At 36.1% G+C, this 26,952-nt stretch overlaps 1 protein-coding gene across 7 annotated transcripts in view; it reads right to left on the bottom strand.

The window, feature by feature from the left end:
• PCGF5 (polycomb group ring finger 5) overlaps positions 1-26,952 on the bottom strand; it is a 140,124-nt gene that overhangs the window by 33,042 nt on the left and 80,130 nt on the right. For all 7 annotated transcript variants that reach the window (XR_012477855.1, XR_012477853.1, XR_012477854.1 and 4 more), the window contains 4 exons: positions 19,756-19,852; positions 6,202-6,257; positions 6,024-6,083; positions 4,191-4,336 (listed from right to left, as the gene is read on the bottom strand). Coding sequence is in view for 2 of the 7 variants with exons in the window: in XM_074233392.1 (XP_074089493.1) it covers positions 4,191-4,336; positions 6,024-6,083; positions 6,202-6,257; positions 19,756-19,852 (359 nt within the window). In the remaining 5 variants the exon portion in view is untranslated. The remainder of the gene's footprint in view (positions 1-4,190; positions 4,337-6,023; positions 6,084-6,201; positions 6,258-19,755; positions 19,853-26,952) is intronic.

The following is a 26,952-nucleotide window of genomic DNA, read 5'->3' on the forward strand; positions in this document are numbered from 1 at the left end:
AAATGGGAGATTAAAGTCCAGAAGAAAATATACACAATATATAAACATATCTTATTTCAAGACAAATATAAATACTGGGGAAATGGGAAGACATTTACTTGAAGAGAAACATTAAAAATGTGAAAAAATTCCATATATCTCTAATATTCTAAGAGTCTTTCCCCCACATTTTCTTTATTTTGAATCTAATATCAACAAAAATAAATATTTCAATACCAAAAAAAACAAAAAAGAGGAATGCATAAAAACAACAATAAGAGTAGTGCATTTATTACATACAAGACCTTCGCTTTTTGGGGAAGTTCTTACCCAGGAAATTTCATTTGCCAATGAAATCACAAGTCCTGTCTTTAGCTTATTCTATTAAATTTAACACAAATGTGGTAATATCCTGCTGATTTGTGTTCTTTCTTAATTTCCTCCTACTCTTTTCTGTGTATTTTTAAGTGTTTCAATTACACTAATTTTTTTCTTTCTGAATCTCTAAGACTTTCATTTCTTCCCTCCTTCCCAAGAAAATAAAAACCCTTTCTTACAACAAAGGAAAACCAATTAAAATAAATTCATTCCAAAAACTTATGTCACGCTGCACTAGTCAAAAAGTACAGTTAGATCTTCATTTCTCAAGAGTATTAAGCTTGACTAATCTCCAGGCTTCTGGAGTTTTGTGTATTCCATGATTTCCTCTACATTACTGTTGCTGCTGCATAATCTTGTATAATCTAGATCCTTGGTACTTGAACTTTGTTATATTTATACTTGCAGTATTTTTCTTTTGACCTGAATACTTGGATTTCAACTATAACATTTCTGGGTATTTTCAATTTAAGGTTTCTTTTGGGGTAAACAAATGGATTCTAACACAATCTCTAGGAATATAGCATTCAAGCTTTTAGTTTTTAGTTCCTGTTTTCAGGAACTCTGATAATCTTAATCTATTTCCCTTGGATTTGTTTTGCAAGTCAGTAGGAAAAAAGTAGATCCCTCAAGTTTTTTTCTAATATTTCAGTCTCTGACTTCATTCTAATATTTCTTATCTTCTCCTTTCTGTTTTTCAGGAAGTTCACTACTTGGGTAAAGAATCCTACCTTCTTTTCAAAACTATTTCTTTTCCATGCATTTTTTCAAGAACTCTTGGAATCCTTGGGGCCAAGACATTCTTTTCTTTGAGACTCTATTAGTACTTCTGCAATTATACTCTTCTTCTAAGTTTACCTCAAGGTTTCTCTTAACGTATAAAATTTCTTCAGTGTATTCTGTGCTTTCTGCTGTATACTTATATATTTCTAAGCCTCCAATTCTGAACTGAAATTTTATGCTATAATCCGGTACTGTCCACTCCTATTCTCTGGCATATAAAAGGTTTGGTGATGTCTCTATATAGTCTGTATGTCATTGCATTTCTGAATGTAGTGTCTGGCATTACCTTCTCTCTTCCTCCTTTACAAACTTAAAAGGCAGTACTTGATTTCACTTTGTTCTTTGATTCTAATAGATATGGGTAATTTTTTTCTATGATTTGTTTCAATTCTTCATTCATGTTTTTTATTTAGTCATGGCTTACAGGAACTCTGATAATACATTTTTCCTTTTAATTTTCAGTTCTAAATTATTTCCTTTCCTATATACCCCTCCCATGGAGTTACAGGACACATTCCTCCTTTCCACTTCCTTCCTTTCCTATATACCCACTGATAAGGGTAATCAAGTTGTACAAAAAAATTTGCTTCAACCTGAAACTCTGAGAAATTATTTTGCTCCCTCCTATTTTTAGGGGGTCTATTACTTAGGTAATCATCCCAAGATTCTAAAAGGTACTGATAATAATAATAATAATAATAATAATAATAATAATAATGATAGTGGGGATGATCAAATACAGATATGAGTGATGATATCAATTTCAGGGCAGTAGGTCATACATCTTAACTTGTTCTTCTAATAGTGTTTTAATTTCTCTATCCCCAACTCTTGTGGTCTTCCCCATTCAATTCTTATTCATCATGACTATTTGTGAGAAATCTGGTTAAGATTAAAGTAATCAAGTTCAAAGCTGAACAAAATTTTTTCCCCCATGAACTCAGTCATAGATAGATGTCATAAACTTGTGAGTTGTGACAATTAAGTGAATCTTTAAGTGTCATGGATTCAGGTAGGCCCAAGTATAATTTTTTCTCCCCCTCCCACCCCCCAGCAGGTAGATGAAACTGGGTAGAGCTCCAAGTATTCTTTAAGGACCAAGGTGACAGAACAGTTGTAATCTGCACAACTAGCTCAATGGGAGCTCCCTATACCAAAAAAAAAAATCACAAGACAAAGTTAAGAAAAATAATTTGTTTTGAACAGATAATTCATTCAAAAGTCCCTGTAGATTATTATTCCCTGTGCTTTTTCCAATATAATAAACATTCAACTCTTAATGAAAGTGGAAAGGGAAGAAAGGTTATGGATAATGCAAAAGTAGTAATTTAGACTTTTTTAGGAATACAAATTTTAAGTAACAATTATCAGTATACATTAAAAAACAAGTGATCAAACAGGAACTGTTTTCTTTCTGAAATTCATTTCTTCCTTGCTCCACAATGCTAAGCTAAAGTGAAAAGCTGTACATTTACTTTAAATTTGCCTTCCACATCTTTCTAGGAATAGATATAAATTTTACCCTCAAATTTTCCTCTTGGTATATTAGATATTAAGCTACAAAGAATGACAAATATCAAGGATTTAGGAAAAAAAACAAGATTTGATTGTATTATATCAATACTGACACAACTACAAAGGGCAATGTTAGTACCATAAAATCAAAGTTACAGGACACATTCCTCCTTTCCACTGATAATCAATAAACTAATTTTTTCCAAGATCACTCTTTTCAAAATGAAAAGTGCTTCAATGTTTATTGGGAAATCTCTGTTGTGTCAAAAAATGTGTCATACATTAAAATATTATTTTTAAATTTGATTTCATTGATTAAAAATTATAAGGAATAATGAATGCAGAACCCCTTTATTTTTAACCATATACACATACATTTTTAAGTTACTTGTTTAAAAGCTCAAAATGTAACTTTCCAAAGACATAAGGTTTTAAGTGCAGTTAGTTTTCAAGTTGGATAAAAATGTCTTTTTATCTAGGCTAAAATTCCATACTTTTATAATAGAAAATACTAGAAAATTATAATGGTATGATATTCATTAAAGAGTAAAACAATAGAATTGAATAAGAAATATATATATATATATATATATTTTTAAATTGCCTTCCATGCTGATGGTGAATAAGGGAAGACAGGTTTTAATAATTAACTGAAAAAGTTATTTGTGGAGGACATATAAGGTCCTTTTAGGTACTTACAAGGGCTCTGGAGGATAATGGCACAGGTTCTTTAAAACTTAATTCATTATTGTATTATTTCAATTCAAAACTCATGGCTTTCCTCTTCTCCAAAACAGCATTATTCTCAAGCTTCTCAGCCAGGATATGGGTGTTTTGTTGTTGTTTTTACTCAAATGGAGAGAGAAGAAAAGTAAGGGAGAAAGAGAAGAGAAGGGAAGGAAGAAAAGGAATCAAAGGGGAGATGTAGATATATGAAAAAGTGACTCTCTGAAATGAAATTAACTGAGCTGAAGGCATGAAAGAAAGACTCAACTGTAATGAAAACTCATTGGGGGGGGGGGTAGAGGTAGAGAGTAGGGAAGGAGATTTGAATCAAATAGTTTCTGGCTCCAACTGCCACATGGCATCAATGACCTAAGATATCTTAATATGACTAGGGTAATCTTGGATGGGAAGAGGGAAGATTGGGCTCAAATGTCATCCCTTCAAGAGACCTTTTCAGATTCCCCAGTGGGAATATGATATAGTGAGTCCCCACTCACTATATCTCTCTTTTCTTAATGCATCTCCCACTAATAAATGGAACCTATTTGAAAGTAGGGACTGTCTTCCTTTTAGCATTCCACTAAACAGTAAATTCTAAGCTTGCCCATAATAGGTGGTTAATGAATGCTTTTTCTATGTTGGTGATTATGATAAACCCTTAAGTGGGCTGTTCTTAGTTCTGCAAAATTAACAAATAACTAAAATTCTAATTACGTAAATAACTTATAAGAATGTCAAAGAAAAATAAAGCTTTTATAAAGCATCAAATTTATCAAGTTATTTGCCAACATAAGTCAAATACCACTCACCTTTACTACATTGTCCCCTGATTGCCCATTATTACGTAAGCAATCGAGACAGATGGCAATTTGTGGGTCACTTCTATGATAGTCCTTATCATCCTGATTTTCATCACCTTCTTCTACTTTGGGTTTGTCAGCTTTTGAAGTTTCATCTATACAATTAAAACAATTCGAAGTCAGTGTTTTTAAATTCTAAGTCACTTAGCTATCAAAATTATCAAAACTAAATTAAGTTTCAATAAAACATTCAGGAAAAAAATCCAAATGTATTTAACCCTTTTAAAATATGCTCTGATTAACTGGCTGCATGAAAAAAATGTGGTTTTTTTCATTAGATTTAATAGCCAATACTGTCATTTTTATCATATAATCAAATCATTTCAAAATAAACTTTAAGTAGATGTATATGAAAATTTCATAAATTTTACATCATTATAACTGGACAATCTATTTAGCCTTTTGTCATCACCACTACTGCTTTCAACTGTTCAGTGTCCCATGTTTTGAATCTTGGCACACTTTTAACTCTTTCTTTCTCTCTCATTGCTTCTATCCTGTCCTGTTAATTCCATCTTGTTCTATCTCTTGCACTGGTCCCCTTTTCCATATGACCACTGTTCCTACCCTAAAGACTAGGACCTTATGACTACCTGACTTAATTTTGCCAATATCGTAGAGTATTTTTTATACTTTGTACACAGCTCCATAATTTTACTCATGCTGACTGATCCTGAAGCTGCCAAGGAATTAAGAGGCAGGAGGGTTCATGAAGGTAATCCTCCATATCCCTCAAATTTATGAATGAAGTCACTGAGTCCTAGAAAGGTTAAATAACAGCCTAGCACAGCTGACTTAGAACTCAAGTTCTTTGACTCCAAATCTAGGGCTTTTCTACACAGCACCCCACTGTTCCCCATTTCACTTCAATTCCTCCCTTAAACACCAATTTAAACTCTACTTTCTGGAAACCTTCTCTGACTCTTCAGTCAGAACTCAAAAGTAGGTAAGTAGTAGTATATTTCATGGATCTGGGTCTAGAAGACTTTAGCTCAAATCTAGCCTCAGAAACTGAATAATTCATTGTTTCTCATGTAAAATGGAGTTAAAACCACCTACTTCCTAGGTTTGCTGTGAGAATCTTTGAGATAATAATTACAAAAGCATTATGCTTGACCATAGTAGGTAATATGCAAATGCTAGCCATTTATTCATCATCATCCTCATCATCGATTTTTCTCCCCTCAGACCTTAGCTAGCTCTTTGATTGTACTTCTCAAGTCATTATTATGTACTTTTGAGACACCTGTTACACTTATAAATGAGTAACAGAGTTTCATGAGAAGTAGTAAAAGGTATTTTGCCTAATCTTGTGTCTCATTTTCTATTTTTTTTCAAGGTAAGGGTTAAGTGACTTGTCCGAGGTCACACAGCTAGGTAATTAAGTGTCTGAGGACAGATTTGAACTCAGATCCTCCTGACTCCAGGGCTGCTGCTCCACCCAGCTGCCTCCCCATATACTATAAATTAATAATTAATTATTGAAATTAATGAATTATTGAAATTCATACTTACAGTTAAATTTCAATTATTACTACATGGAAATTTTAGGAACCTACCTAAATAAAAAAAAAATCACCATATTTTGAAAAGTAATAGAAGGAAGAGAAAATTCAGAGTTCTATCTCCCTATTGTCCTTCACCTCAGAGAAGTTAAATTTTATTAAATGACAAAAGTTGTAATTGTGTTCATCAAAAAACAGAAAAAAACTTATGAGCATAAAGTAATAATATGGTTAACTTAACACATATATGTATATATTGAAAAAAAGAAAAAGGTACCTTGTCCATTTTCTTGAGGTTTGTTTTTCTTCCAAAATTCTGTCTCACGTTCAAGTTCCTCTAATTAAAAAAAAAGTTCAACATATTAAAGACAAATATAAAAGTATTAATAGAAACAAGTCAATTTTCTCAAACATCAAAATTTCTCCCCCAGATGAAAAATGAAATAATAACTTACGTTCTCGTAGTCCAGGAACCAGTTTAAATATAATTTCCTCTAATGTATTATCCAATCTTATAAAAAGAAAAAAAATAAACATATGAATAAATAAAACCTAAAAAACCCTGTAGCTTTATAAAATTATTTTATATTTATATATGCACACTATTTTCTGGTTCAAATCCATTCATACCTATATTTTAGCCAAATTCTTAATATCACTTTAAAGACTGCTAATTTTATTAAGGAAAATATGAAGTAAACCAATTTCTAATACTGCTTAGTCTCACATTTAGTATTTTAAGACTTATTTGAAGTATATAATTTTATTTTCTAATATTATCCTCCCCCCCCACAATGTTATCAAAAAGTTAATTTCTTCCCCCTATGCCAAGTTTAACAATTACCTGCTGTATTCTTGGAGTTAGTTTATTTAAACCAGCAGTCAATTTGTTTTTCTAGTATAACTTTAATATCATAGTGGAATTCAATGAAAAAATGGATTCATTTAATAGAAATTTGCTTTACACAGAAGTAAACTTTACTAGAATGTAGTTAATTATATTAAGCAAAGGAAACCATATGCAAATACATCATTACATTGTATATCTTTTTCAATAATGTATTTAATTCTAGAAGTATATTGCTTTCAAAGTAAACTTATCATGAAAAACTGATTATGTGCTTTAGGTAAAGTTATAATTAACATTTAATTGAGCCACAAATCAAGGAGTTTTTTGCAATTGGAAAAAGGAGAGCTTTATAGGTAGAAATGTTATTAAGAATAAACTTTTTTAGTATTTAAAATGTTGTCTTTAGTAAGAATGGTCACTTGATGAACTTGGGGGGGAGGCACAGAAACAACTAAGGCAGGAGAACTTATCTGCATACTAATAAAATCTTACATCTTTTTTAAATATTGGAGGCAAAAAATAAATATTAGAATTCTAATTTCTGCTCATACCCTTTGAAGTCAACAAGAAAAATCAGCTGTAGCAAAGAAAGGAGCAAAGTCTTGCTTGGGAAAACTTTAAGGAATCTTACAAAAGTATTTGAACCCTATTTGTTTCACCATCCTTCAATCAAGGCTGTAGCTCAAGGGTTCATTACTGCCATTTTACAGATGAGTAAACTAAGACTCAAGGAAAAGTCTTTGAATCAGTTAGACTCATACTGGCTGGGGGAGTAACCATGCCAGAATAACCATCTACAACCCAGGCCAGATCTTTCCTGAGAATGGTAGAAGGAAGGAAGGCAATGAATATATAAGCTTCTAGAGTGTGAGCGGGTCTGAGCTAGGTCCTTTAGAAACATTAATAATATTGGCTAATATTTCTATAGTTCCTCCTCTGTGCCAGCACCATATTAAGTCTTTTCTATTTATTATTCTATTTGAGGGGGGCAGTCAGGTACAGCAGTATAGAGTGAGCCCCACCTGGAATCCAGAAGATTTAAGTTCAAATTTGGTCTCAGACATTGGGCTTGTCACTTAAATCCTGTTTGCCTCAATTTCCTCATCTGTAAAATGACCTATAGAAGGAAATGGCAAGCTACTCCATTATAACCCAAATGGGATCATGGAGAGTCAGACATGACTGAAAAAATAACTGAAAGAATAGATAGATAAGAGGCAGGTATTATTATTATTACTATCCTTATTTTCATATGACAAAACTAAGGCAGAGAGATAAAGTGACTTACCCTAGGTCATAGAGCTATGAGGTATATGAGGCTGGATAGGTACTCAGCTCTTTTTAACAGCATCTATGTCTGCACACTATCTTTTTTCACCATCTAGCTATCCCCTCCTCAGAATTCCCCAAAACAATAAAATCACGAGTCCAATCCTGCCATCCCCACTCCCAAACAACAACCACAACTGCAATATCAAACTCAAAATTCTTAAATGATTTGTTGTGTGAAGTCAAGTATTCTGAATCCAGGGTTAATGTACTTATAATTTCCAATATTTTGTTATAACTATTTGTACATGTCCTTTCTGTTGAAAGATCCTGGTCTAAGACCTACCTTATCTTCCTTTCTCATTTATCTTTGAATTTGTCCTAAGGCAATAGGTATATTAAGTGCTTATTTAGCTACTAAGCCATCCCACTAGATTTTAGAACTTGTTAAAGTTCTGAAAAAATGAAAAAAAGATCTTTGGTAGATGGCAATAGAATAAAATTATTATCAGTTGAATTTTCCATCTTTGTAGACAGTTTCTGGTAGTACACAGTGACTTATTCCTTCAACTTACTTTCCTAGGAAACTTAATAAAATTTTAAGCTAACATTCCACCCTTTTTTCCTATGTTAGTTAAATCCCAGGGTAGTATCTGGACTATCTCAATGATTATTTTAAGAAAACTGAAGCTCTCACTCAGAGGGGGGGTGGTGGATGTCATTTTCCAGTTACTGAATAAAAGGCAATATAAAATATATTTTATATATTGAGCCTATTTTTTTTCTCAGTTACCTCTACAGAAGAAAAAGGCAAGGTTGGGTTTTTAAACATAACAACTTTTTTTTCTTTTTAATTATTTACTTTCCCCCCAATTTTTAAACATTTTTATTTAAAGTTTTAAGTTCCAAATTCTATTCCTCTTCTCCCTGAGACAGTAAACAATCAGATACAGGTTACACATGTGCAATTATGTAAATCATTTCAATATTAATCATTCTGTACAAAGCTTGATTAAAAGAAAAAAATGAAAGAAAGTAAAAATAGTATGCCTAAATTTGTACTAAATCGTTGAGTTCTTCCTTGGAGCTGGATAGTATGCTTCAATATTAGTCATGATTGTCTTGGATCATTGTATTGCTGAAAAAAGTTAAGTCATTCATAATTCTTCAACCAATGATATTGTTTTTACTGTGTACAAACTTCTGGTTCTGTTTACTTCACTATGCATCAATTTATGTACGTCTTTCAAGGTTTTTCTGAAATCATCCTACTTATCTTTTCTTATAGAGCAATACTATCACAATCATATACATAACTTGCTTAGCCATTCCCAATTGATGGATATCCCTTTGAATTTCAATTCTTAGTCAACACAAAAAGAACTGGCTATCATTATTTTTCTCTTTTTTTGGATGTCTTTGGAATCCAGTGGTACTGCTGGATCAAAAGGTATGCACAGTTTTATAGCCCTTTGGGCATAGTTTGAAATTGTTCTCCAGAATGGTTGAATAGCTTACAGTTCAACCAACAGTATAATAGTATCCCAGTTTTCTCACATCCCTTCTAACATCCAACATTTTTCTTTTTTGTCACATTCTGATAGATGTGAAGTGGTACCTCAGAGTTGCTTTACTTTGAATTTCTCTTATTAACAGTGATTTAGATCACTACTTATTAGAGTGATGCAAAGTAAAGCATCTCTGAGGTACCACCTCACAACCTCTCAGAAAGGCCAATATGACCAGAAAGGACAATGAACAATGTTGGAAGGGATGTAGGATATTTGGGACACTAATGCATTGTTGGTGGAGCTGTGAACTCATCCAATCTTTCTGGAGAGCACTTTGGAATTACACCCCAAAGGGCAACAAAAATATGCATACCATTTGATCCATCAATATCACTACTGGGTCTATACCCTGAAGAGATGATGAAAAAGGGTAAAAACATCACTTGTACAAAAACATTCATAGCAACCCTGTTTGTGGTGGCAAAGAATTGTAAATTAAGTCAATGTCCTTCAATTGGGGAATGGCTTAACAAACTGTGGTATATGTATGTCATGGAACACTATTGCTCTATTAGAAACCAAGAGGGATGGGAATTCAGGGAAGCCTGGAAGGATATGCATGAAGTGATGTTGAGCAAGATGAGCAGAACCAGAATAACACTGTACACCCTAACAGCAACATGGGGGTGATGAGCAACTTTGATGGATTTGCTCATTCCATCAGGGCAACAATCAGGGACAATTTTGAGGTATCTGCGATGGAGAATACCATCTGTATCCAGAGAAAGAATTGTGGAGTTTGAACAAAAACCAAAGACTATTACCTTCAATTTAGAAAAAAAAATTATTTTGTAATTTTGCTAACTTTTATACTTTACTTTTATTCTTTAAGGATATGATTTTTCTCTCATCACATTCAATTTAGATCAATGTTATACCATGGAAACAATGTAAAGACTAACAGACTGCCTTCTGTAGGGGGGGTGGGGGAAGGGAAGCAAGAATAGGGGAAAATTCTAAAACTCAAAATAAATAAAATCTTTCTTTAAAAAAAAATAGTGATTTAATTACATTGTTGGTGGAGCTGTGAACTCATCCAACCTTTCTGGAGAGCAATTTGGAACTAGGCCCAAAGGGCAACAAAAATGTACATACCCTTTGATCCAGTGATACCACTACTGGGTCTATACACTGAAGAGATGATGAAAAAGGATAAAAACATCACTTGTACAAAAATATTCATAGCAGCCCTGTTGGTGGTGGCAAAGAATTGGAAATCAAGTAATTGTTCTTCAATTGGGTTAGCAAACTGTGGTATATGTATGTCATGGAACACTATTGTTCTATTAGAAACCAAGAGGGATGGGAATTCAGGGAAGCCTGGAGTGATTTGCATGAACTGATGCTGAGTGAGATGAGCAGAACCAGAAAAACACTGTACACCCTAACAGCAACATGGGGGTGATGATCAACCTTGATGGACTGACTCATTTCATTAGTACAACAATCAGGGACAATTTGGGGTTGTCTGCACTGAAGAATACCATCTGTATCCAGATAAACAACTGTGGAGTTTGAACCAAGACCAAGGACTATTACCATTAATTTAGGGGGAAAAAACTGATATCTTATTGTCTGATCTTGCTATCTCTTATATTTTATGTTTCTTTCTTAAGGGTATGATTTCTCTCTCATCACATTCAATTTGGATCAATATATATATCATGGAAACAATGTAAAGACTGGCAAATTAGGGGGTGGCTAGGTGGCATAGTGGATAAAGCACCGGCCCTGGAGTCAGGAGTACCTAGGTTCAAATCCGATCTCAGACACTTAATAATTACCTAGCTGTGTGGCCTTGGGCAAGCCACTTAAGCCCGTTTGCCTTACAAAAACCTTAAAAAAAAAAAGACCGGCAAATTGCCTTCTGTGGGGGGTGGGGGAGGGAAGTAAGATTAGGGGAAAAATTTTAAAACTCAAAATAAATAAAATCTTTAAGTTAAAAAAATGACGGAAAAAAATAGTGATTTAGAGCATTTTCATATAACTATAGATACTGCTTTCTTTGTCTGAAAACTGTCTATTCATATCCTTTGATCCTTTATCAATTAGGGAACAACTTTTTTAAAAGCAAAAGTAAATCTGTAGCCTACTCTTATTTCCCTTCACATATTCTAAAATCTAGCCAAGTAGCTAGAGAGTGCAATGGATACTACTGGGCCAAGCCTGGAGTGAGTTCAAATATGACCCCCAAACATGATTTACTAAATGTGAGACCTTGGATAAGTCCCTTAACCTGTATTTACTTCAGTTTCCTCATCTGTAAAGTTCTCAGGGCTGTTGTGAGGATCCAATAAGATGATGGTAAAGTGCTTAGCCCACTATCTGACAGGCAGTGAATACTGCAAATAAATGTCAAATACTATCATCATCATCACCAGTACAATCACTGGCTATCTCTCTCTCTCTCTGGCAATCATATCCTTTCTTTTTTTTTTTTTTAGGTTTTTGCAAGGCAAACGGGGTTAAGTGGCTTGCCCAAGGCCACACAGCTAGGTAATTATTAAGTGTCTGAGATCGGATTTGAACCCAGGTACTCCTGACTCCAGGGGCAGTGCTTTATCCACTATGCCACCTAGCCGCCCCCATATCCTTTCTCAAAGATACCTTTTTGAATCCCTAGTCTTTCCTGACTCAGGAGGCTAGTCCTTACTCATAGCTCTGACCCCAGGATCGTTGTCTCTACCTTGGATATTTTGCAGTTGCTTAAATGTGTACATCTTTTCCTGCATACAATATAAACTCCTGGAGTACTTATCATTGTATTTGGTGACTGATACAGCTGCAATTTATTATAAGCAAATTTCAAAACTGAGTTTGCTTCCTCCTGGCACCACTTTACAATGCAGAAACTGAGACTCAAGAGGAATTTAATGACTTTCCCAATAGATAACAGTAGAGTGAATGCTCTCAGTACCCTGAGAACAGAGCAGGGATAGCCACTTGTGGCTGGTAGCAGCCCCTGAAATTGTGGGGTTGTTTAATGAGCCAAGCCTCAAAGCGCCACAATGACAGAATCTGCAGTGATGGTCGGTTGACAGGTCTACAAAACAATCTCAAAATTGAAAATAAAGAGATCATTTCCCTAGCCCATGCTAACAAGGCAGTCTCTTTGACTACTATATTAGCATGAAGTCTGCAGTCAGAGAAACTTACCAATAGTACCATAAAATCACAGATTAGAGCTAGAAGGGCCATGAGACCTTTGAGTCCAACCCCTTCTACTTTAGAGATAAAGTAAATGAGACTCAGAGGGGACATGTGACTTGTCCAGGGTCACAGAACTAGTAAGGCTCTCTGAACAGAACTGAAAAACATGTTTGCCTGATTCTAAGTCCAGTACCACTCCTGCCCCAATGCTATGGGCAAGTCTTCCATGATTTCTTTTTCATTCTTCTCACCCTTTTGGGGCTTCAAAAAAATCATTCATCAGTACTTTCTTAACAGTTTTGCTCGATCCAATCATGAAACAACAGAAAAAGGAAAATTAATCCTCTGGATCTAAAAATCCTTTGTTCTTTTCACTATGCCATAAATACAAATATGTGTGTACACTCACACACCCCCACTCATAGCTGCAGCTACCACTCACACATCTACCCACCTCCACACATCCCCCTTATCTCCCCCCCCCCCACACAACCCTGTCTGCCTGGAACTTATGCTATATGAATTATTGACTACCTAAGTGGCCCAATCCCAGTGACACTGTCCAGTCCTTCCTATCGGCTCGCCAGTGGTCCTACTTCTGCACCCTCAGGCCAGACATTGACTGCTCATATCCAAATGGTCTCATTCAAGTTTCACTGACATCCCAGTACTTTCCCTGATCCTGTCCAGAAACTAGTAGTTTCCACATGACTGTGCTTCGCTCCCCCCAAATCCTGAAACCATAATCAATACTGACATAGCTATTGGAAAGGTTGTGTCAACCAACTCCTTTAAAACTCTATACGGTTTTTATTAAGCTCCTATCATGTGCAAGGCCTCTGCTAAGAACAGATGATATGAAGAAAGGCAAAAACAAAAACCAGTTCAGATTCTTAAGGTTCATGGTCTAGAAAGGGAGGCAACAAATAAACAAATTCATCATCCTGGACCTTTCCAAGACAAAATACCTCACCCTAGGTTCCACTTCACTGGAAATAAGTTCTCTTCCATTTGTATATTAGCCCCTTTTGGGCAAGGTCTAGCATAGTTTTTGAATCTATAAATCCATAGTGTAACACAAGACTAGGAACATACTTTTGGGTTAAATAAAAGTTTTTTTCATTCATTCAAAAAGAGGATTGAGAAAATTAAAAAATATACTTCCACTTTTGCTCTAACAGTTATGCCTTACCTACCAAGAACTCAAACAAAATAATCTCAAAAGAGTTAAGTAACAGGAAATCCTTAGACTTTAACTCATGGAACTGACTCAGAGGTCCTTACTCAGTCTAACTTCACTACAATTCTAATAAGTCTGGATATCGTGTTTTCTAGTCCAAATCAGATTTAAAATAGTAAGTTATAAGGAAGAGTAGCTGCTGTAAGTAGGCACATAGAGAATAATAAGATGGAAATTCTAACAGTCTGATAAAGCCAGTAGAAAGAATAAGTATAAAAAAGTAGTCTGCAGCTGCTATCATAAAGACATGCAGCACTTAGTGTATTAAAAACGGTAGAGTAAATAATGTTCATGCTGACCTTGAATCTTTTTTTTCTATTTTTGTAAAGGAATGGAGTTTTATCAAGTGTCTGAGGATGGATCTGAACTCAGATCCTCCTGACTACAAGGACAGTGCTCTATCCACTGTGCCACCTAGCTGTCCCTGACATTGAATATTAATAGCAACTCATGTTTATGTTGTATTTTACAATTTGCAAACTACTTCCCTCAAAACCTCAAATGAGGTAGGGCCTAATGGGGGGCCACTAGTGCTAAGTAAGTCTGCCCTAAGAGGTATCTGAGTTAGAAGATCTGTTGCTTTCTGCAGGTTCAACTGCCATTAACATGACTGCAGCCTTCAAAGTGGCTTCAGAATGCAGACAAAAAACCGGTTCTGAGACTGGATTATCTCAGGGTGTCCAGAGTGATGTGCCTCAGAAATCTAAATATGGAATTATTCCACCTAAAGGAAACAGTTGTACTTATCACTTGTCTTCAAAGTTGAGCTGTCAATATGGTTAAGGAATGATAGAGGGAGGGTTTAAAACACAAGTTTTCTAAATCTAGGTCCAGTGTCTTTCGAATTCAGTTACTACCCCCCCCCCAAATTGTTAAATTATGTTCAGTACCTTTTGCTCAAGAAGATAAGAAAGTTATGAAGAATAAAAATGTAAAATCTTGTGACTGTACAACAGTGCACCCCCTTCATCCTCACACTCCCTTTGCCCAGTCTCCCTTCTGCATGTATAGCTACTCATTCCATATATGTGCCTTTCTTCCAGACTGCCTAGTTACTGGCTAGAGAGTCTTATTACTAAAGGTGAAGTCAGAAAGATACTTTGTTGTGGAGATAATTTCATGAAACTCCTTTACTTCCCCCTTATGATATCTTTAAGTACTTATTTTTACTCCATAGAAAATTCTTTTCTTACTATTTTACAGCTGAACTTAAGGCCAATACCTTCTCTGAAGATGACCTGGTAAAAGTCTGAACACTTTGGGAAATGTTAAGAGTTCAACAGAAGTAAGCATTTCTTTGTCTGCAAAACAGAAGTGGATGCTTGCTAAACCCTAATGGTTGGTAACCATTATCAATTATTTTGTAAGAAATCACTTTTTATCTACTTAAAATATTGTCATATATTCTATTTATATATGTTTTAAGAAGCTAACTTCTGAGGGGCGGCTAGGTGGCGTAGTGGATAAAGCACCGGCCTTGGAGTCAGGAGTACCTGAGTTCAAATCCGGTCTCAGACACTTAATAATTACCTAGCTGTGTGGCCATGGGCAAGCCACTTAACCCCATTTGCCTTGCAAAAATCTTAAAAAAAAAAAAAAAAAACTAACTTCTGGGACAGATGATTTCATCTTTGTAATGCAGATAAAAATGCTTTGCAACCATACGGTGGTATTATGAGGACCCAAGTTACTAAAAGTTGCTATAAGATGTAGACTATAGCAGCTAATTAGCAAACTTGACTCAGTAAGCAAATAAGCAGAAAGCAAGAGTAGCACTATAAGATTTCAACCACAGTTTAGACAAGTTAACACAGGGAAATAACTGATTAGAAAAAAGAAACAAGAAGATGAATGAGTCTTTTTGGTTCTCTAACAGTCATATGATGCAAAAGATTCATGATACTAAGTTTAATTGTTCCTATGTACTTAATTATATTCTATTATCAGGAAAGAATTTCCATCTTTACCATCCCAGTTTCTACATGCAAATAGCAGGTGACTAACAAATCTCTTTTGAGTTTTCAAATGAAGAAATTAAAGACATATATATATATGTGTGTGTGTGTGTGTATATATATACATATATATGTACATATATAAAGCTATTTATAAATATAAATAAAGCTATAGATATAAAATCATATGAAAATGCTCCAAATCATTATTCATTATAGAAATGCAAATTAAAACAACTATGAGGTTATCACCTCACATCTATTAGTTTGGGTAGCATGACAGAAAGGGAAAATGATCAATATTGGAGAAGTTATGGGAGGATTGGGACATTATTGAACAGTTGGTAGAATTGTAAACTGTCCCAACCATTCCAAAGAACAATAAAACTGACATACTCTTTGACCCAACAATGCCAATATTATGCCTATATCCAAAAGAAATCATTAAAAATAGGAAAAGAAGACTATATTTCGAAATATTTCTGGCAGTTCTTTTTGAAGTGGTAAAGAATTGGAAATTGAGGGGATGCCCATCAATTGGGGAATGGCTGAACAAGTTATGGTATATGAATGTCATAGAGTACTACTGTTCTATAGGAAACCATGAATAGTCAGATTTGGAAAGAATTACAGGAACTGATGCTAAGCAAAGGGAGCAGAACTAAAAGAACACTGTTTGCATTAACAGCAACACTGTTAGTTGATCACCTATGATAGAGGCAGCTCCACTCAGCAGTATGAGAACTAGGACAACCCTGGGAGACCTGTTATGGAAAATGTCATCCATATCCAGATTAAAAAAAAGAAAATAAAAAAACCACAGAATTTGAATTAAAAACTATGTTCAATTTTAAAAAATATATCTTATATTATTCCTTATTGTCCTCTTCCTTCTTTTTCCTTAGTCCTAATTCCTCATGCAAAAAATGACTAATTTGTAAACATGTTAAACACAAATGTTTATGTACAAAGTTCACTAGACTGTTGTTTACTGTTGAAGGGAAAGGGGTGGGAAGGGAGGGTGGAAGAAAACTGTGTAACAAATATGCAAGTGGATAAATGTAGAAAAATTTTCATAACATGTGATTAGAAAAATAAAATATCAATTTAAAAAACAAACAGTTCAGTTTGAACTGAAGTGAAAGAGAAAATGTATTTCTTCTGCAAAGTTGCAGGTAAGCATTCAAAGGTCATCTAACTAAAAATTCCTTTAAATTTTGAACAGTGAACTTTTCACAATAAGAAAAATCTCTGTTAGAAAATCAGATCTACTATCTATTTCCAGGGGGAAATTTCAAAGTTATATTTAAAAGGTGCATAGTCAGTGAAGAAGCTTTTATTAAGGTGACCACAATCAGGCACAGTACAAACACTGGCCTCTCAAGGAGTGAACACGCTAATGGGGGGGGGGGGGAGACATGCAAACAATTATGTTTAGGCAAGACAAAGAATGTCAAAGTGCTGTCAATTACTAAGAAAGGGGAGGGAGGAAGAGAATGAGACCAGGAAAAATGTTCAGCAGAAGGCAGACTTTGAGTTGGGTCTTGATGGAAAGCCAAGTAGTAGAACATTATAGGCCTTAGAGACAATCAGAGGCAAGCACAGAGTCAGAAGATGGATTGTCATATTTGAAAAGAAGCAAATAGATCAGTGTTACTGGATGGTTGAATATATTTAGGAAAGTCAAATCCAAGAACACTGGAATGGTAGAAAGCAGGTGAATTGAAAGGGGGGAGGGGACACAGTGAAGTCTATACTTGGTGATCCCTTTGACAACCCAGAGGAGGACATATGGGAGTTTGAAACCACTTCTCACCTGACTGCACTATTCTGGGACATCTCTAACTTCTCCACCTTGGTAGAGGAAGCCCATGAATAAGAAAATCTCATCATCCTTCAAGATCCCATCAGCCAAGTACTCTGCTTTACCACCCTTCTGACTGAAGGGGAATGCAATGAATGAATGCCAAAGCCTTCATTTCAGGAGGGAATGCATCACTTTGTCATTTCTCCTCTTTTTTTGTCTCTGCTTCCCTCAGATTTTCAGCTTCCCCAATTAAAGAGAAAGCTCCTTAAGGGCTGGGGCAGTCTTTTTTTTTAATTTTTTAAAAAATTTATTTATTTTGAATTTTACAATTCCCCTCCCCTTACCTTCCCCCCCCCCCCCCCCCCCGGCAGAAGGCAGTCTGTTAGTCTTCACATTGTTTCCATGTTATATGACAGTCTTTCTTTTGTCCTATTTGTGATATCCCAGTATTTAACAAAGGAGGAGGGGATATATAGATATATGATGTGAAGGCAATAAAAAATGATCTGAAAACAGCTGAATGTGCTGGAATGGAGCTCTGGAAATCCCCTGCAGAGGGATCATAACTGCTAACTCTATTTATGAATAGCTAAGGATAAGACCTATAATTAACACATTTAATTTCTTTAAATATTCATTTTAAATATAACATTTAATGATTACATTAAGAGAAACAATTTTTAAAGAGATATTTTAAGTAAGGAAAAAATGTAAGAAAGTAGAAACTCATGATATATTTGGTATGATTCAGTTAACTGGACATAGTAAAAACTTGACTATTTGGTTTGAGGACCACCTCCCAACCACCATCATCATCATCCTCTCTAGGGGCAATCTGCCTAATTTAGAGCCATTTAGAGCCAAAATTAAATAGATAAGCACAATAAATCATGTCAATATAAATTTTATAAATCCAAAGTGATTAAGGCAAATGGAAATTTAGTCACAGAATTTTGGAACTAGTGGAGGGCTTAGAAATAAATCCTTTCTTTTTATTTATTTTTTATTCCGTAGGAACTCAAGCCAAAAGAGAATAACTCAGTCTACGGTTCAAAGTCTCCTGACCCTAATTCCGATGCTCTTTAAAGCAATAATCATGTATAAGTAATTATCTAATTATGTTACTCTGTAATTCATTCCAAGAAAAGGTAAAGTAATAAAGATTAAATAACTAGCCCCAAAACTCAGAATATTAAAAACTGCATCATATGCTACATTCTAATTCTATATTATAAAGTATTTTAAAATTTTGAAACAAATTATAAACACATCAAAACTATTCAAAATTCCAAAAAATTATGTTAACCTAAAAAGAAATAAAAAGAAAAAAGAATCATGTTAACCTACTATGCCCAATGGGTAATCAAACTGTGCCTACCCTTTGATGTAGCAATATCACTACTAGGTCTGTATCCCAAAGAAATCATAAAAAAAGGGGAAAAGATCCACATATACAAAAATATTTATAGCAACTCTTTTTTGTACTGGCAAAGAACTGGAAATTGAGAAGATGCTGCCCATTTACTGGGGAATGGCTAAATAAATTATGAATGTGATGGAATACTATTGTTTTATAAGAAAAGAGTAAGCAGACTTCAGAAAAGTCTGTGGAAAGACTTGCCTGAACTGATGCTAAGTGAAGTGAATGGAACCAGGAGAATGATATAAATTAACAGAAACATTATGAGATGATCTATTATGCAGACTCAGCTTTTCTCGATAATGCCATCCATATTCAGAGAAAAAAACTATGGAATCTGAATGCAGACCAAAGCAGGTCATTTTCACTTTTTAAAACTTGTTTTATGGTTTTTTTCTTTCTCATAGTTTTCCTCCCTTTAGGTCTAATTTTTCTTTCACAACATGACTAATATGGAAATGTTAAATGTGATTGTACAAGTGTAACCTATATCAGACTACCTGATGTCATGGGGAGGGAGAGGGAAGAGAGAAAAGTTAAAAAAATGTGACACTCAAAAGCTTACAAGAAGATGAATGCTGAAAATTATCTTTGCATAGAATTGGAAAAATAAAATAACATTCAAATTTTTTTTTAAATTGTGTTTTCTAGGTCAATATATCAAGAATATTATTATAAATAAAGGTTAATAACTATAAAACATTTTATTTCAATCTTTCGACCTATGAATAATACACATTCACTTACCGTAACATTTCTAATGGATTTGTCTCATGAACCTGATTACCACACTTTGGGCAATCATTACTATCTTCAAAGTGTTGGACTATGCAAGTCTTACAAACTAGGAAAAAGAAAAAAGGGTTATCAGATAATAAACAATAAGCAACATTATATTATCTTTTTGATAGTGCTAAATGAAATTTAACTGAAAATATTTCTTAACCAATGCAATTTTTTTTTAAATAAGGATTTTTTTCATTCTTTGTATAGGTATCCCCAGTACCTAAGGATGCCTGGTAAGTGCCTAATAAGTGCTTGTCGATTCATTGATTAAACATTCCAGGTCTCCTATCACAGTAGAATATGATTTATTACACTTTTTTTTTTTAGGTTTTTGGCAAGGCAAATGGGATTAAGTGGCTTTCCCAAGGCCACACAGCTAGGTAATTATGAAGTGTCTGAGGCCGGATTTGAACCCAGGCACTCCTGACTCCAGGGCCGGTGCTTTATCCACTACGCCACCTAGCCGCCCCAATTTATTACACTTTAAAGAAATCTTTGAATTGCTACACTGTATCCAAACCTTATAAACATGGAATCCTACTGCTACTGTACAAGAATATACAGCCCCAGGGGTTGCTAGGTGGCACAATGCATAGAGTACGGGCCCTGGAGTCAGGAGTCCCTGAGTTCAAATCAGGCCTCAGACACTTCATAATTACGTAGCTGTGTGGCTTTGGGCAAGCCACTTAACCCCACTGCCTTGCAAAAACCTAAAAAAAAAAAAAAATATATATATATATATATATATACACATATATATATATAGCCCCAGTCATAGATATCACACATATATAAAATTTTAGGTGTGCTTATAAAAAGAACATCATCTACATACATCATATATATGTGTGTGTGTGTGTGTTTGTGTGTGTGTGTGTGTGTGTGTGTGTGTGTGTGTGTATACATTCATAATCAGTAACTTGGAGTATTTTTCTGGTTTCAAAGCCACAACACCTAAGGAAGCAGACAATGGTGTCCCTGAACTACAATCAATATCTATTTACATAAGTCCTTAGTAAGGGCACCACATTGGGGGAGGTGATGAAAATACAAAGATAAAAATGCAGTGCAGTAGATATAGCACTGGCCCTCGAGTCAAGAGGATCTGAGTTCAAATCTGACCTCAGACACTTAATAATTACCTAGCTGTGTGACCTTGGGCAAGTCACTTAACCCCACTGCTTTACCAGAAAAAATGCAGCAGTTACTTTCCTCAGGTAGAAAAATTCAAACAAGGAAAAGAACTTTTACACATGAAAACATAAAAAACATCCAGAAGGCAGCTTAGGAAGGGGGAAAGTCACCAGCAGCTGAGGGGTCAGTGGCACTTGAGGAAAGGAAGCTAGGGATGTACAGATGTGAGCAGAGTGGGCATTCCAGGCGGGGGGGGGGGGGGGGGGGATCACAGATTTAGAGCTGGAAGGGAGGCCCACAAAAGTGAAGTGATTGTCTCCACATCACACATACAGGCCAGGTTCCAAATCCAGATCACCTGACTCCAAATCCCACACAAATTTCATTGCCTCCTGTATGTAAGAAACATCAAAGAAGTCTGTTTGTCTGAACTACAGAGTGTATGAAGGAGTGTAACAAGAAATATGTCTGTAAAGAAGAGTCAGGATTAACAGGGGGTCTCTATTTTTAATCTAGAGGCAATACAAGAGCTTCTAGGTGAGAGCCGTGACACTCAGACCTTAGAAATGGTGCTTTGAGAGCTGGGTAAAGTATGGACTGGAAATAGGAGGACTGAGGGCCCGAGGGCCCAATTAGAAAGCCAATGCAAAAGGTCTAGAAAAGAAGTAGCCAAGAGTCAACCAGGGTGCTGGCCCTGGAATCAAGAAAAGAAGGGTAGTTCAAGAGATGCTGTGGAGCTAACAGCTTGGCATCTGACTGGATATGGGAGTAAATGTCAAAGGTGATTGAGATTAAGAACCTGGATAAATGGAAGACGAAGTCAAAAGAAATAGTAAAGGATTTTGGAAAAAATACTGTAATAAGTATATAGTATATTAGGGTTTGCAAAGCTCTTTATAGATTATCTCATTTGACTCATATAACAACCCAGTGAGGAAGGTGCCATGAAGAAACAGAATATTGGAAATCATTCAATAACTGGATTAACCTTAACTAATCACTTCAAAAATGAATTCCAATTAAAGAGATTAAAAGAGGAATCATAGTCAAAAGAAAGAACAGTTCGGCAGAACAGATCAGCAGGAAGGAGGAAGGTCAATGGGCTCATAACATCTTTTCTCTTCATCTGCTGGACTCTTATCTAGCCTATCATGGAAACAAGTTATCATCAAGGCAGTTTATTCACCAACATCTGCATTTTGCTACATATTGTCACGTAAAGTTGGTTTACAAAGTAAAATCTTGAAGATGTAATACTTCATTTCAACTCTTTTTCTTGCAGATGTAATACTTCATTTCAACTCTTATTTAACAAGAATAACATTGACATTCTAGTCACATAATATTCTGTTCAAAAATCTTAAATGGTTCCCCACTACTGACCCAATAAAAACTATTAGTTACATAGCATTTAAGGTTTACATAGTGATTTACATACAGGATCTCATTTAAACTTCATATTAATCCTCTGAGAATGATAAAATGGATATTTTTAAACCCCATGTTAATAAAGAAATTGAGACTCAGATGTTAAGTGACTTATCTAAGGTCATCTATTAAATGTCAGATCCAAGTCTAACTGAGGTCAAGTTCAACATTTTTATCCACTAATAAAGCAAATACTCTTAATAGAGGTATTCAAGGCTCTCTAGATTCTGGCACCAACATCCCACAGCAGCTTTGATCCTTACCATGACAAGTGCATGAATCATGCTCAAACCAGTGTGAACTACATTTTCTTTTCTGTTTTCATCCTATCTTTTCCTACCTCTGTTGTTTTTGCATATGCTAATACTGTCTTTGCTTGGAATATACTTATGTATACCCATCTGCTGAATAGCCTTACTTTCTTCAATGATGCATACCACCTCTTCCATCCATCTTCTTCACCTTCCCTTTTCAAACTTCTGATACTTAGCAGCTTATCATAAATCAGTAATACATTTCTCTTGCAACATTTGCTTTCAAAAATGTTTTGAAATGTCTATATGACCATGATAGAAGTATTTTAAATTCAATTGCTCATCACATCACCATTTATCTATAAAGACTCATCTTGATGTTTATTATAAATTCATTTTGTTTCTTAAAGATCAAATTTTAACTTGTATATTGCATGAACTGACTCAATTTGGGGACATGATTAGCCAACACAACTAAGTCATATGAACATCTATCTATTTGTTTTGAAGATGAATATTTTCTTACTATTATACCATGGTGTGAGGAAAGGTATCAGAATATGGATTACTGAAAAAGACTCCAGCTAGGACTCTAGAAATTCAAGTGTGTATCAATGTGAGGCAAGTAAGTCTAGAGACTGAAAGGTCTAGCAAGGTTTAAAAAGACAAAAAAAGCACTGTATGTCAGAGCAGGCAATTTGCTATACAGAGGCATGAAGCATAAACAAGTTTCTAAGGTTAAGGCAGGAAAAGATTCATATTTAAGAGAGTTTGAGGGAGAAGCACTAAGGTACACTAATGTAAAAAAATGCTATGGTCTTAAAGCATTAGGATGGAGAGATGGGTGTTATTGTTTACCTTTTGCCAAATCATCCTTATATGTGTAGGTAGCTCTGGGACCAAGGATTATGATAACCAAAAGAGAGTTAACCAAGTACAACTCTACCCTGACCCTGGGAGAGGTGATAGGATTATCAGTAGATAATTTAATTGACTTACCTCTTTCTAGAGACAAGAAAAGTTTCAAAGAAAAGCCAAGATTTTTTCTCTGGGGTATTGAGCTTCTGTTTAGGCTTCCAAGATTAAAATCTTTGGCCTCAGTCCTTCATCTGTTTAATAATGGAGGCATCCCTAGATTCTCTTGGAATAAAGGGTTTGTTAGATCTAATAGTCCTCCCCTCTGTTTTGTGATTAAAGTTGAAGAGGGGCAACTTAGTCAGTGAAAGTAAGGGATAGAATTTTTAAAATTTTTAAATTAAAATAGCAAATTTTTTAAAAAAGAGAAATCTGCTATATACTTGGGAAAAGTCAGTATTTACTGTTGAGATTTATCAAGTGATGCTCAAGGGAAAGCCATACCTTATCCCCTGGAAAAAAGAGGTCTCACTCAAAATGGAGACCAGAGTTATGATCAGAACAGGCAAGAGTCTGAGCATAGGGAAAAGCAACCAAAGGTTTAGTGGAGGAGAAAAAGAATACTAAACCAATCTATAATTATAGGCTAAAGACTGATTGATCTCTGACTTCTTTTATCCTCCTTTGTGAGTAGCAGTATTTAAATGCTTTCAAAAAGAGCACTGAGGGAGCCAAGATGGCAACAAGAAGGGATCGAGTCTTAGGCACTCTCTGATAAAACTTGAAACTAAGGACTCTAACTAAACTTTTGAGAGACAGAACCCATAAAGGGACCCAGTGAGGCAGTTCTCCTACTCAAGGTAACCTGGAAAAGAGCAGAAAGGCTCTGCTCCCCGGGGTCGGAGAGGCAGCCCGCCGGAGGGGTGGCCCGCCAGAGCGAAAGAACTTCAGTCACCTGGAGGCAGCCCCAGGGCACTGGGAGCCGCTGCGGGAGTCTCCTGAGCTGCACCCCAGGGGAGCACCAGGCACAAAGTGGGGGAACAGCAGGGAACCTCTCTGCCAGAGCCCAGCCCTCAGGGCACACAGCCAGCAGCTTGGTCTTTCCGGAAGCCCAGACAAGAAACAGAAGCAGGCAGAGCCAGTAAGCAGGAGCCCTCAGGGCATGAGCCCACTGAGTTGAGGGAGGGGAGTGAAAAGAGAGAGACTGCAGAGCTCTGTCCTCTTCCCCTGGAACAGGACTCTGGGGCTCTGACCACATTCAGATCCTGATCCCAGTCTAGGCCCCCCCCATAGAAAAGCAGGGTCCCCCCCCACTTCAGCCCCATGGCAGAGGGGGGGCACTTATGGTCATTCACAGACCAGGAGGGACAGAGCCCCACACACTGAGACCCTTGTGGGAGTACCCCAAAAGCTCTGGAAGCACCCCAAAACCAGGCCCAGGCTGGGAAAATGAGCAAGCAGAGAAATAAGAGGAAGACCATTGAGAAATATTTTGCATATGAGCCCAAGATGGATCAAAACACTCAGTCTGAAGATGAGGAAGCACAAGCTCCTGCACCTAAAGACTCCAAGAAAAACAGAAATTGGGCTCAGGCTATGACAGAGCTCAAAAAAGACTTTGAAAATCAAATGAAGGAGTTGGAAGAAAAACTGGGAAAAGAAAGGAGAGAGATGCAGGAAAAACATGAAAATGAATTCAGCAGCTTACTCAAGGAAATCCAAAAAAATGCTGAAGAAAATAGCATGCTAAAAACCAGCTTAGGTCAAATGGATAAAACAGTTCAAAAAATTATTGAGGAGAAGAATGCTTTAAAAAGCAAAATTGGCCAGATGGAAAAAGAGATAAGAAAACTCTCTGAGGAGAATTCTTCAGACCAAGAATAGAATTCAGGGAGATTGATGAATTTACCAGAAATCAGGAATCAATACTTCAAAACCAAAAAAATGAAAAATTAGAAGAAAATGTGAACTACCTCATTGAAAAAACAACTGATATGGAAAACAGACTTAGGAAAGAGAATTTAAAAATTACTGGAATACCTGAAAGTCATGATCAGGAAAAGAGCCTTGACATCATTTTCAAAGAATTACTACAGGAAAATTGCCCTGATATTCTAGAAGCAGAGGGCAAAATAGAAATGGAGAGAATCCACCGATCCACCCGAGAAAGAGATCCCAAAAAACCAACCCCTAGGAATATTATAGCCAAGTTCCAGAACTCCCAAGTCAAAAAGAAAATATTACAAACAGCCAGGACACAGTTCAAATATCGTGGAGCTGCAGTCAGGATCACACAGGACTTAGCAGCAACTACATTGGAAGCTTGTAGGGCTTGGAATACAATATCCTGGGAGGCAAAAGAGCTTAGAATGCAGCCAAGAATGAACTACCCAGCAAGGCTGAATGTCCTCTTCCAGGGAAAAAGATGGACTTTCAATGAACCAGGGGAATTTCAAAGGTTCCTTTTGGAATGGCCAGAGCTGAACAGAAGGTTTGATCTTCAGATACAGGACTCAGGTGAAGCATGGAGATCGGAGGAGAGGGGGAGAAATATGAGGGACTTAATGAGGATGAACTGCATGTATAGAAAAATGATACTGATAATAATCATATGAACCTTCTCAGTTAATAGAGCAGGTAGAGGGAGCTTTTATAGTTGAAGCACAGGAGAAAGCTGAATTTGAAGATAAAATATGGTGTAAAAATGGAGTCAATAGGAAAAAAAAAAGGAAATGGAATGAGAGAAAGCAAAAGGAGAGGGGGAATAGTCCAAGATATTTCACATAATAAGATTTTTTTTATTACAATGAGCTATTGCAATGATATGGAAGGGGGGAAGCAAGGGGGAATGAGGGCTTTGCTCTCATCAGAGATGGCTAGGAGAGGAAACAGCAAATATACTCAATGAGGTATAGACATCTGGAGTAAGAAGGAGGGGGAAGCAGGGGGAAGGGGTGGGGATGTGAATAAAGGAGGAGAGGATGGACCATAGGGGGAGAGTGGTCATATATAACACATTTTCTTTTTTACTTCTTGCAAGGGGCTGGAATTGCATGGCCTATCTGGGACCCCAGGGCCCGGTGGTTGTTGGGCCTTAGGGATGGTATGGGGGCTTGGGGCCTCTTGGTCCCAGGACCAGTGATCAGTCTGCTGCGCCACTCAGCGACCCTACAGCAGAGTCAGAGTGAAAAGAGAGAGAAAATATAGTACATGGTAGTGGAGAAATAAGAAAGGAGGGAGTTGCGATCAGCAATGGCAATGCTGGAAAAATATGGAAGCAACTTTTGTGATGGACTTACCATAAAGAATGCGATCCACCCATGTCAGAGTTGTTGGTGTTGAAACAAAGACTGAAGCACATTTTTTATTATTATTATTTTGGGGAGGGTGCAGGGCAAATGGGGCTGGGTGGCCTGCCTGGGGCTGAGACCCGGGTGCTCCTGGCTGAAGGGCCAATGCTCTGTCTGCCACCCAGCCACCCCTACTA

The sequence above is a fragment of the Macrotis lagotis genome, chromosome 4 (genome assembly GCF_037893015.1).
Source record: "Macrotis lagotis isolate mMagLag1 chromosome 4, bilby.v1.9.chrom.fasta, whole genome shotgun sequence".
In the NCBI taxonomy this organism is placed as follows: domain Eukaryota; kingdom Metazoa; phylum Chordata; class Mammalia; order Peramelemorphia; family Peramelidae; genus Macrotis; species Macrotis lagotis.